A 13,034-nucleotide genomic window follows, 5' to 3' on the forward strand; every position below is an offset into this window, starting at 1 on the left:
CAAAATTAATTGCTCTAAAACAAAACTAAATAAAACACAATTCTTGCTAAAATTTGTCGAGATTTAATTATTTATAATATACAGCAATTAATTTAAGACTTTTATTACTATGCTTTTTTTTGCTGAAGATTAAGAAAATGAAAAATAGGGTTGCCTCAGTGGGTCATTTGGTTAGGCGTCTGCTCAGGTCATGATCCCAGGGTTCTAGGATAGAGCCCCACATCCCACATCCAGCTCCCTGCTCAGTGGGGAGTCTGCTTCTCCCTTCTCTCCCTCTGCGATTTCTCTCTCTCTCAAATAAATAAATAAATCTTAAAAAGAAAAGGTAATGAAAAATAGCTTAAACTCCACTGCTAGATTAAAAAGGGAAGCTAAGATCAATATTAATAGAAACAATTATTTGATTTGCATTTCTGCCTCTGTATAGATTCCTTTATTCATTTATCTATCTAGTTAGTCAACAGGTATTGAGTGTCTAGTATAGGCCAGTCACAGGTGTGGTGGTGGTGCTACCAAGTCGGGTGTATTATGATGCTTATTTTTCACCTAAGAGTCAGTGATAAGACAAACTGCAATTATAATGGAGCTAAACACTAATTATAATAAAAGCACTTTTTTGTTACTTTTGTATTGAAAGTACTTCTATATTGAAACTTGTGTACTGAAAATACAAGTGTATTGAATGTATTAAGAACATGTTCAGTCACTGATAAATAAAAGGAGAAAAATTATATTTTAATTTTGTATGCTTTGACCTAAATTGGGAAAAATGGGTAAAAATACTGAGTTGGAATACTATAACAAAATATCTTCAGCACTTAAAAGATTCCTTTTTTAAAAAATCAATCTTATATTAACTGTAGGTGAAGATTAAATTAGCAAACATTTAATAAATATACTTCAATTATGATTAACTGACTCAATCAGTAGTTCATTCGATACATATTTATTAAACTTCTTTTATATTTCAGGTTCTGGGCACAAAACCCAAACCAAAAAAGTAAGCATCCTACTCTCATGGAGTTTGCAATCCAGGAAGCTAATACAATGGGTTCTGACATTCCAAACACTTCACTACATTTTTCTGGTAAACACTGCCAGCAAGGACAGCACTAAATAAGGGCATATATGCTCCAGGCCTGGAATTCTTCAACTCTGGCTGTATTTCTGTGCAAGGGCCTAAAGGCGGCTCTGCCACTAGGTGTGCAATTTTACGAAAGTTATTTAAACATTACAACCTTTTTTCTTTCTCCGTAAAAACAAAACAACACCCCAGTAACAGGTTGTCCTGGAGATTAAATGAGCTAATGTGTGTCGGTCGTTCAGCAATTATTAGCATTATTGCTTTGGCTCTGTGGGCCCAAAGTGGGCCCAAAATGTGCCCGCTCATTAGAATGAGCTGGGGATCTTTAAAAACATTCTAAAACTCCGGCCACAGACCAAACTAATTAAATCCCAGTCTCTGAGAGTGGGACGTAGGTGTTAGCACTTTCTGACCTCCCCAGGTAGTTCCAATTTGCAGACAAATTTGAGATCCACGGCAGTTTGGTATATGAATATATACGGTTCATAATAACAATTGCCCATCCACCTGTCTTTTCCGAGGTGGAACCAGGAAGCCTCACGGGCTTAAAGGTAGAAATCGAGGTGCACGTTTCTCTGCCCCATCCTGTGGCTTGAATCCATGTCTTTAAGGGGAGAGGGACTGGAGGGCGTCCTGACCGCTACAGCCTACGCACAGCTGTTAAGCTTAATGGGACCCGTAGATACGCAGGGAGGGCTGACGCTTCCACCTGGGGCGACCGCCCGGCCCGCCAGAGAAGCGAGGCGGCGCGGAACTCAGGCCTGCCGGGGGCGCTGGGCTCGGTGCAGAGGCCGTGGACGCCACAAGCAGCGGCTCCGCGACGGGAGCGTCCCGGCCCTCGCGACTCTGGTGGGCGCCATCCGCCCTCACCCGCCCTTCCCCCATTCCCCGGATCCCCGCCGAGGGCCGGGGCAGCCGCGGGGCGCTTGGGCCCAGGGCAAGCCAGGCCTGCCGCGCCGCCCGCCGCCATGGAGCCCGCGCCTGCCGCACCAGGGCCTCGTCTAGCCGACTCGCGCGGCGCGGAGCGAGCGGCCGCGTCCTCTTCGCTGAACCCGGCCGGGGCGGAGGCCCAGCCCCGGCGCCGCGCTCCCGCCGTGGCTGCCGTGTTGCCGGCGGGGGGGAGCGGGGAGAGGATGGGCGTCCCCACCCCGAAGCAGTTCTGTCCCATCCTGGAGAGGCCGCTCATCAGCTACACCCTGCAGGCCTTGGAGAGGTAATGCGGCGCCAGGCGCGCCCCGGTCCCCCGGCCCGCCTAGGGCAGCCCGCGACACCTGCCCCTGGCGCCGCTTTGCGAGGGCGCCTTCTCTCGGCGGACTGCGGGGCCGACTGCGCCGGCTCAATCCCGCGGCCTCGGCTCCGTCCTGGCTTGCAGTTTAGAGATGGGCGGCTCTGCTCCTCTAACAGACCGGCATGCAAGCGGGGGCTGCCCCTCAGAGCCCTTCCAGTGCTCGGGCCGTCGGTGGGGGGAGCCCGGCTCGTGGAGTTGGACTAAGGAAGGAGAGATGGGTTGGGACTAAGAGGCATTTAGTTTTAACAGCGGCCCCAGTGTGGCCTAATGATAGGCCCTTTCAGGAGTCCCCTCTGCCCGTCTGCTCTTATTTGACCTCTCCGTGCATGCGTGAATTGGAGTTTTATTCGTACATCTAACTATACGAACCTTTGTTCACTTTATCCATTCATCTATAAACATTAGCTGAGTATCTCTTATAACCCTGTGTTGATTACGAAGTGCTGAAGGTGGACCGAGGGGCAGAATTTAATCCAAGCTTTCCAACGGTGGATATGGATTTAAGGGTGCGAGATTCTGAAGTTAAGGCCAATATGCGCCTTATCCTGTTACAAAATGCACCGACTTGTAGGGGAAAGGGAGAGGGAGTGGAGGTAGGGAGGACTAGGGGAGCCTCAGTGAGGTGAAAAGGGGGGTGTGATTTATCTTGTTTCAGCGCCCAGTAATTGAGCGTACGGTGAGGCTGGAGGGATAGAAATAGGGCAGTTGAAAAGGTTTATCGACGTGTTGGTAAGGTGTTGAAACGTCTTGAAGCCAGTGTGGTGTTGCGATAGGACGGTAAACCTCGAACTGAGCCCTTTGTATCTCGAGAGATGACCTCCTTTAGCATATCCTTTGCGGGTAGTTTTGATGAAGACTAAGCTAATGAGTTGCTACTAATTAAAGGACAGTAGCCTGTTACCCAGGGAAGCTCTCCCTGCCCCACCATGCTGGCGCGCAACACAGAAGCCAAAGGGCCCAAGTTGCTTTGTGTATGGTTATCTTCCTGAATGTTGGCATTTAGAAAATGGAAGCATGAAGAATCCTAATCACCCTTGATTCAAGTAATCAAGCCAGTGGTTCCATCTGAAACTCACTGAGAACAGTTCCAGGTGCTTCCCCTGTTCTGTGGTCTACCTTTTCTCTGTGTATGCGTCATATAACTACAGTATTCTGGACCTTGTGACACCATAGCTCACGAGGTAAGTAGTGTTACGGGACACAACGGATTTTGGCCAGCAGAATCTAATTGCTTACTTACCGGGTGGAGGGAAATGTAGTGTCTCTTAACATTTAATTTTCCTTCCTATGAAGGAAATTAGCATTATTAGCATGTTCGCATCTTCTGAGGAAACCTGAGTAGATGGTCACTGGAAAAATCTTTTAAAGGGGAGGAATGCTCTGGGAAGGCCTTGTTTGTGGAAGACAAGGAACACTTGCTTTCTATTAATTGATAACAGCAGTGATAGAATTTTAATAGTAACCACTTCACCCTCCTTTTTTTTTTTTTTTTTTTAAAGATTTTATTTATTTATTTGACAGAGACAGCCAGCGAGAGAGGGAACACAAGCAGGGGGAGTGGGAGAGGAAGAAGCAGGCTCCCAGTGGAGAAGCCTGATGTGGGGCTCGATCCCAGAACGCTGGGATCACGCCCTGAGCCGAAGGCAGCCGCTTAACGACTGCGCCACCCAGGTGCCCCCACCCTCCATTTTGAAATACTTCACGGCTCATTTTTGTCACAATGCCTGAATAACTTAAGGAATGCTTATATTTGGGGTCTGTTTCAAAAAATCCTCGGAAACCTTGCATTACAGGGGTTGAGGTATGGGAGCTTTTGCTCTTTGATGAAATTATGCCTCCTTACCATTTACTAAGGGGAAGCACAGCTCTCAGTATCCCGAATCAGAAAAGCTGTAATTGGGTGTCACCACAGTCTGTCATCTTGGTTTATTTTAGGACAGTGTCCACTCTCCTTGCTCTCTGAGGGCTGTGAATATGGGTTGTGTCGAATTTGATTTCAAAGCACCTTTGTCCCTCATAAGTTAGGATTTTCCTTTCTCAAACTTTTGCCATCTCACTGAGAGGTTGCTGTGAGTAATCTGTATTTCTTAGTTAATCTTCACTACAAAAGGTAGGCATTGAAAAATGACCCTTATGGTTTGTTCTGTCTTTTGGAATTTTGAGCTCATATAAAACTATAGTGTACGAGAGATTTCACCTCTGAAATTTGGTCCAAGATTCTTAAGTTGGCGTAGGGAAATGTAAAGACATGTAGCTAGTCTTGGTTTTAGTTAAACACGTTAAACACGATTTCCATTCTTGAATTTACCCACCCAAAGAGACTAGAAAAAGTATAGCCGCACAAGAGAAAATGAATGTAAGAGGTGCTGGAGTAGATAAAAGATGACAACAAAATGTTGGAAGAACAGCATGGTAATCAATCAGACTTAACTGTCCTAAGAAAGTGGGAACAGCTGCGAAGAAGCATGTTGGTTGAAGTCCCGGGATCTTGGAAAGGTTCAGGAATTAGAGGTACAGGGTACTTCTGAAAGTGGGGTTAGACAGCTGAAAAAAAAGAAAACCCCAAAACAACAAAACCAACTGGTGGAAACTTTCAAAAGAAACGTTTAAACTTCTAGATTGCTGTCAGAATGCTGGAGGCTTATTCTCTGACTCAGCGCAGCCCGTGGCAGAGTAAGGGGTTCCATGGCCATAGAGGAGTTAAGAGCAAGACTGCGTGGAATGATGAGATCCTTAGCTTCTAAGGTAAACTCAAGGGAGTTTCTTCTCAAACAACATGGTATATATTAAAGCACGTGTTTTTCAGTCACTGAAAAGTTGGAGGGGACTTTCAGAGAATCTATCTTGTGAGTTGGCCGAGACTTTAGATTGTAATCATTTTTGGTGAAATTGGAAAAATACTTTTTTCTAGTTTAGCTAAGTTCATGTGTGCCACTGAAATTTCTTAATTACTGAATTAAATGAGATTCAAAAGAATCTCTGTACCCTCATAAATCTGAGAGAAATTGTCTATGGCTCTGTCTGGACAAATGGAGATTCAAAGTCGCTCAATTGTGTGTGCCTGTATTTCTATTAACCACTACAGCTGGTGTGTTCAGATCTGTGCATGTGTGTATAACTAAAAGGATCAAGGAAAGAGGGCCTTTCAGAAGTTGATTAAAAATGTTTCTAGGATTTTGAAAGTTTCCTTTTGGCCTTGTAGAGGGAATTGAAGTTTAAATTATCAAACCACAGATGATAACTTGAGAACTTTTTTGCCCCCATTATACTAACAAGGAACTGACAAGGGTCCTAGTCCCTTATGTAACTATCGATTTATGACCAGAGTTTCTAAAAGAATTATTGCTTTAAGAAAACAGAGGTGACAGTGCTATTGGAGGCATAAAGCTCTGACAGTTAAATTGTAAAATACACTCAAAATTGGTCCGCTCAATTATTTTACTATGTAAAACATGTATTCCCAGGTCGTAGGTAGGAAGTAAAAATTCCTGCCAGCAATCTTATTTCTGTTTTTCAAATAACTAAAGAAAGCAACTGTCATTAAGAGTGGTGAGTTAACCTGGCATAGCTGAATGAATAAAACTGCAAGAAAAGCAAGCCATCGAGGCAAACACGGGCTTTCGCCACTTCAGATTCATGGTGGAGGTTGGGCTGGGAGTGGGTGTTCCTCTGCTAATAACATTTGAACAAGGTCTGGCACAGCCTTCTCCGTAGTTGGTGAGGTTTCTCGTTTCCTGAGGTAAGAGGACACTGCCCAAGAGGACTTGTTCCTTGATAGGGTTCAGTGCACATCAAAACCTTATAATAAACTGGCAGCCTGTATACATCTTCTATAGGGAGGAAATGGGCTGTCCCACTAATAAAAAGCATTCCAGATTTATGATTGTAATGTGTATCGTTGTATATTAACATGTTGGCTTTCTACTTCAGGTTTTAGTCTCTTTTAGTTTGGCTAATGTGCGTTAGTCAACATAAGTGTGATCAGGTCAGATGAATTAGAAATCTGTTTTATTGATTTATATGTGTTTGTCTTAAGGAAACTGATATTTGTGGTTGAGCTGGGTTGCCTTTTTGCCACTTGGAAAATCAGTACAAGTCCAGTTTCAGTAACTTAAGCTCCATGGGGTGTGTGTGTGTTGGTTTTATTTGGTTTAGTCTGTATGCTTTTTTAAATTGAGGCATAATTGACATATTAGCTTCAGGTGTACAAAGTAATGATTCTATATTTCTGTATATATTTTTTGTTTTTTTAAATCTATTTTTGTTATAAGTGTCCTCTTTAATCCCCATCACCTGTTTCACCCATTCTCCCACCCACCTCCCCTCAGGTAACCATCAGTTTGTTCTCTATAGTTAAGAGTCTGTTTCTTGGTTTCGCTCTTTTTTTCCTTTTGCTTGTTTTGTTTCTTAAATTCCACTTATGAGTGAAATCATATGGTATTTGCCTTTCTCTAACTTATTTCACTTAGAAATATATTTCGCTCTCTAGCTCTGTCCATGTTGCAAAATGTCATGATTTCATTCTTTTTTTTTTATGGCTGAATATTATTCCACTGTGTGTGTGTGTGCGTGTGTGTGTGTGTGTGTGTGTGTGTGTGTGTGTGTACACACATCAGTTCATGGACATTGGGCTGCTTTCTTTACTTGGCTATTGTAAATAATGCTGCAGTAGACATCAGGGTGCATGTATTCCTTTGAATTAGTGTTTTTGTATTTTTTGGGTAAATCACAGTACGATTACTGGATCATACTGTAGTTTTATTTTTACTTTTTTTGAGGAACCTTCATACTGTTTTCCCCAGTGTTTGCCCCAGTTTGCATTCCCACCAACCGTGCATGAGGCTTCCTTTTTTTCTACATCCTTGTCAACACTTGATGTTTCTTTTATTAATTTTAGCCATTCTGACAGCTGTGAGGTGGTATCTTGTGGTTTTCATTTGCATTTCCCAGATGAGTAATGTTGAGCATCTTTTCATGTGTCTCTTGGACATCTGTATGTCTTCCTTGGAGAAATGTGTGTTCATGACTTTGCATTTTTTTAATTGGATTATTTGTTTTTTTGGGTGTTGAATTTTATAAGTTCTTTATATACTTTGGACACTAACTCTTTATCAATTATGTCCTTTACAAATATCTTCTTCCATTCTGTAGGTTGACTTCTTGTTCTCTGTCTCTCTGTCTTTCTGTCTCTTTCTTTCGAAGGGGCGGGGGGGTGGGTGGGTGGGGGAGAGACTATTAAGCAGGCTCCACACCCAGGCCAGAGTCCAACTCAGGACTCGATCCTACAACCCTGAGATCGTGGCCTGAGCCGAAATCAAGAGGTGGACTGTTAACTGACTGAGGCACGACTTTTAGTTTTGTTGATTGTTTGCTTCACTGTGCAGAAACTTTATTTTGATGTAGTCCCTCAACTCAGGAGACATAAGTAGAACAATGTTGCTATGGCCAGTGTCAGAGAGATTACTGCCTGTACTCTGTTCAAGGATTTTTATGGTTTCAGATCTCACAATTAGGTCTTTATTTTGAGTTAATTTTTGAGTATGGTGAAAGTGGTCCAGTTTCATTCTTCAGCATGTGGCTGTGCAGTTTTACCAACATCATTTGTTGAAGAGCCTGTCTTTTGCCCATTGTATATTTATTTCTCCTTTGTCAGATTAATTGACCATGTAATTGTGGGTTTATTTTTGAGTTTTTTTTCCTGTTTTATTGATCTATGTGTATATTTATGCTGCTATCATACTGTTTTATTTTTTTATTTTTTTTTACATTTTATTTTTTTTTAAAGATTTTATTTATTTATTTGACAGAGACAGCCAGCGAGAGAGGGAACACAAGCAGGGGGAGTGGGAGAGGAAGAAGCAGGCTCCCAGGAAGGAGCCCGATGTGGGGCTCGATCCCAGAACACTGGGATCACGCCCTGAGCCAAAGGCAGATGCTTAACGACTGCGCCACCCAGGCGCCCCTACATTTTATTTTTTTAAAGTAATTTCTACACCCAACATGGGGCTCACACTTATAACCCCAAGATCAAGAGTCACATGCTCCACCAATTGAGCCAGCTGGGTGCCCCCATACTCTTTTAATTACTACCAATTGGTAATATAACTTGAAGTCAGGAATTTTGATACTTCCAGTTTTGTTTTTCAAAATTGCTTTGGCTATTTGGGGTCTTTTTTGGTTCCATACAAATTTGAGGATTGTTCTAGGTCTTTGAAGGATGCTGTTAGTATTTTGATGGGGATTGCATTAAATCTGTAGATGGCTTTGGGTAATATAGACATTTGAACATATTTGTTCTTCCAATCTGTGAACACAGGATGTCTTTCCATTTCTTTGTGTCATCTTGAATTTCTTTCATCAGTTTTTTTGGAGTACAGGTCTTTCACCTCTTTGGTTAAGGTTATTCCTAGATATAATGCTGTGGGTAGGACTTCCAGTACTGTGTTGAATAAAAGAGGTGAGAGAAGAAAGACATCCTTGTTTTTGTTCCCGGTGTTAGGGGAAAGCTCTCCATTTGGTACCATTGAGTATGTTCACTGTGGGTTTTTCATACAAGGCCTTTATTATGTTGAGGTATGTTCCCTCTAGACCTACTTGGCGGAGGGTTTTTATCATAAATGGTTGCTGTACTTTGTTAAATACTTTTTCTGCATCTACTGAAATGATTATATGGTTTTTATCCTTTTTCATGTCAATGTGACCTACCATGTTGATTGTTTAAATACTGAACTGTTCTTGCATCCCAAGCATAAATCCCACTTGATAGTGGTGTATGATTTTTTAAAATAAATTGTTGGATTTGGTTTGCTAGTATTTTGACGATTTTTGCATCTATATTCATGAGAGATACTGGCCTGTACTTTTTTTGTGGTATCTATATCTGGTTTTGGTATCAGGGTGATAATGGCCTCATAGATTGAATTTGGAAGTTTTCCTTCCTCTTTTATTTTTTTAAATAGCTTGAGAAGAATAGGTATTCTTTAAATGTTTAGTAGACTTTGCCTGTGAAGCCATCTGGTTCTGGACTTTCATTTGGGAGTTTTTCAATAACTGATTGAATTTCATTGCTGGTGATTATTGGTCTGTTCAAAATTTCTATCCCTGCTTTAGTTTTGGGAGATCATATGTTTCTAGGAATTGATCCATTTGTTCATTTTGTTGGCCTAGCAGTTTTTATAATCTTTTAAGATTTGTATTTCTGTGGTGTTGGTTATTTCTCCTCTTTCATTAGTAATTTTGTTATTTGGGTCTTTTTTTTTTTTTTTCCTTTACTCTTCAGCGAGTCTTTTTAAAGGTTAATTTTTTCCCCAAAGAACCAGCTCCTGATTTCATTGATCCTTTTTTAGTTTCGATAGTAATTATTTCTGCTCCAATTTTTATTTCCTTTTGCTGGATTTAGGTTATGTTTGTTCTTCTAGCTCTGTTAGGTGTAAGGTTAGGTTTTTTTGAGGTTTCTCTTGCTTCTTGAGGTAGGCCTGTGTTGCTATAACCTTCCCTGTTAGAACAGCTTTTGCTGTATCTCAGAGATTTTGAACTATTGTGTTTTTATTTTCATTTGTTGCCATGTATTTTTTAACTTTTATTTCCTGGTTGACCCATTCATTGTTTTGCAGCATGTTACTTTAACCTCCATGTGTTTGTGGTCTTTCCAGATTTTTTTCTTGTGGGTACTTATTGTTTTCATAGTATTGTCAGAAAGGATGCATAGTATAACTTCCATCTTTTTCTGTTTGTTGAGGCTTGTTTTAAAGCCTGATCTATTCTGGAGAATGTTCATGTGCTCTTGAAGAGATTGTGTAGTATTCTGTTTTAGGATGGAATGTTCTGAACATGTCTGTTAAATTAATTTGGTCCAATGGCTCATTGAAAGCCACTGTTGCCTTGTTGAGTTTCTGTATGACCTGTCCATTGATGTCAGTGAGGTGTTGAAGTCCCCTATCACTACTGATAATTTCCTTTATGTTCATAATTATTTTATGTATTTGGGCACTCCCATGTTGGGTGCATAAATATTTACAATTGTTACATGTTCTTGCTGGATTGTCCCCTTTATTATTATGTAGTGTCCTTCTTTGTCTCTTGCTGTAGTCTCTATTTCAAAGTCTATTTTGTGCAATACAAGTATTGCTTCCCTGGCTTTCTTTTGGCATCTATTTGCATGATAAATGTTTCTTCATCCACTCCCTCTCAATCTGCATGTGTCTTTAAGTCTGAAATGAGTCTCTTACAGGCAACACGTAGATGGTTCTTATTTTTATCCACTATGTAACTGCCTTTTGTTTGGAGCACTTAGTCCGTTCACATTCACAGTAATTTCTGATACATAGGTATTGCCACTTTGTTACTTGTTCTGTGGTTGTTTCTATAGATTTTCTCTGATCCTTCTTTTGGTGTCTTTCATGGTTTGTTGGCTTTCTTTGGTGATATACTTGGATCCCTTTCTCTTTTTTCTTTGCATACTTACTGACTATTTCTGATTTGTGGTTACCATACACGCAGTGTATAACATCTGCGTATAGCAGTCTGTATGACGTTGATTGTCATCTAAGTTTAAATCCATTCTTTACTCCTCTTCTATGTTTTAGGTATATAGTGTCATATTTTACATCCTTTTTTTCATTAATGCAATGTTTAATTTATACACTAATGAATTAAGTAAAATACATCAGACAACAAATTTTGAAATTTTAAAATCACCACCAAAGAGAGAAGAGAGCTGGTATTTTTGAAGGCCCATCAACATGTCAAGGGACAGGCTTTTGTTAACAGGATCTCCTATACTACTTACAAGTCCATCAAGCAGCTGCAGGTTTCCAGGGGAGGCCTGGGAGGCCTGGAGAAGCCAGGTGACTTTGGCCAACGAGTACTAATTCTTTTCAGTGTGCCACACTGCGATCAAAAGTCAGAAAACACTATGAAGTCAAGGAAAAGCAGAAAGCAGTCGTGCTGATCACTAAAGGCATCCCCATAGATAGTCATATGGTGTGGTGATCTTTGTGGTTAAAAATTAAGAACACTGAATCGCAATCTGTGAACAATTCACAATGGAATGTTTAGACAACTTTCTGCCATTATAAAATCTGAATGCTTTGGGGAGGACCTTTTTGCATTTCTATGGCCATTATAGAAAATCTTGGCATTTGGTTGGGGCTTAGTTCCTGAAAACAAAGAATTACTCCCCCTCCTTTTTTGTTTGTTTGGAGAAGGGGACAGATGTTACTATGCAAATCTTCAACACAATGGCAATGGGCATAACTAGCTAAGCATACTTTTATTGGCAAGGAGAGAGTTTTTAAGTATTTTTATGTACTGGGTACATTTTTTTCCCCAGATTTTCAGTTTCTTCTTGAGTGAGCTTTGTTTTTTTATTCTTTTATTTTTTTTATTAACATATAATGTATTTGTTTCAGGGGTACAGGTCTGATTTATCAGTCTTACACAATACACAGTGCTCACCACAATACCCCCACCATGTCCATCACCCAGCCATCCCAACCCCCCACGTCCTCCAGCCACCCTCAGTTTGTTTCCTGAGATCAGAAGTCTCTTTAGTTTGTTTCCCTCTACATCCTTTTATTTTATAAATCCCTTGACTGATTTTTTTTGTTTTTTGTTTTTTGTTTTGACAGTAAAAGTTACTTTTACTGCTTTTTTGTTTACTTTTCATACTCTGACTTACAGTGTTCCTTTTCACCTGGCATCCCTTAGGGCTGGTTTAGTGGTCATGAACTACTCTAGTTTTTATCTGAGAAACTCTTTTATTAGGAATGACAGCCTTCCTGAATAGAGGATTCTTGGTTGCTGATTTTTCCCTTCCCACACTTTGAATATATCTTGTCACTTTGTTCTGGCCTGCAAAGTTTCTGCTGAAAAAACCCCTGATAGCCTTATGGGTTTTCCCTTGAATGTAACTTTTTTTCCTTAGCTGCTTTAAATTTTTTTCCCTTTCACTACTTTTTGTAGTGTACTTAAAAAAAAAATCTTTTAAATTACATTTTAACTTACATTAATTTACATTTAATTACTATATATCTTGATGTGGACCTACTTGGGTTGAATATTTTGGGTTGGGATCTCTGTGCCTCCTGGATCTGCATAGGTTTCTCTCTTCAGGTAAGGTAAATTTTCAGCTGTTTCTTGAAATTTTCTGCCCCCTTACCTCTCTCTCATCTGACATCCCTATAATGCAGAGTTATTATGCTTGGTGTTGTGGAGTTCCCTAAGACTTTTCTCAATTAGCATAATTCTCTTTCCTCTACTTTGCTCAGATTGATTATTTATGTTCCATTACTCTTCCAGGTTTTTAAATCGTTTCTCTGCTTCATCCAGCCTGCTATTTATTCTGCTGATCAGGTGTATTTTTAATCTGACTTACTGTGTTCTTGATCTCTGATTGGTTCTTTTTTCTCTGTTATGGTCTCACTGAGGTCCTCCACTATTCTCTCAAGTCAAGTGAGTATTTTTATGATCATTACTTAAAATTCTCTATGAGTCCTATTACTTAAATCTGTTTTGGTTTGGTCTCTTGCTGTGGCTTGGTCCTTTTCTTTCATTTGGGAAATGTTGCTGTGTCTCCTCATTTTGTCTGTCTTTCTGTGTCTGTTTCTCTGTGTTAGGAAAGTTAGTTACTTCCCTTGCTCCTAACCATAATAACCTTATTAA

At 40.6% G+C, this 13,034-nt stretch overlaps 1 protein-coding gene across 4 annotated transcripts in view; it reads left to right on the forward strand.

The window, feature by feature from the left end:
- The first annotated feature begins 1,905 nt into the window (after nt 1-1,905).
- CRPPA (CDP-L-ribitol pyrophosphorylase A) overlaps nt 1,906-13,034 on the forward strand; it is a 304,902-nt gene continuing 293,773 nt past the window's right edge. For all 4 annotated transcript variants that reach the window (XR_015723963.1, XR_015723962.1, XM_087861004.1 and 1 more), the window contains exon 1: nt 1,906-2,297. Coding sequence is in view for 2 of the 4 variants with exons in the window: in XM_087861004.1 (XP_087717130.1) it covers nt 2,053-2,297 (245 nt within the window). In the remaining 2 variants the exon portion in view is untranslated. The remainder of the gene's footprint in view (nt 2,298-13,034) is intronic.

This window comes from Ursus americanus, chromosome 3 (assembly GCF_024610735.1).
Source record: "Ursus americanus isolate L20-20 chromosome 3, mUrsAme1.1.p, whole genome shotgun sequence".
NCBI lineage: Eukaryota > Metazoa > Chordata > Mammalia > Carnivora > Ursidae > Ursus > Ursus americanus.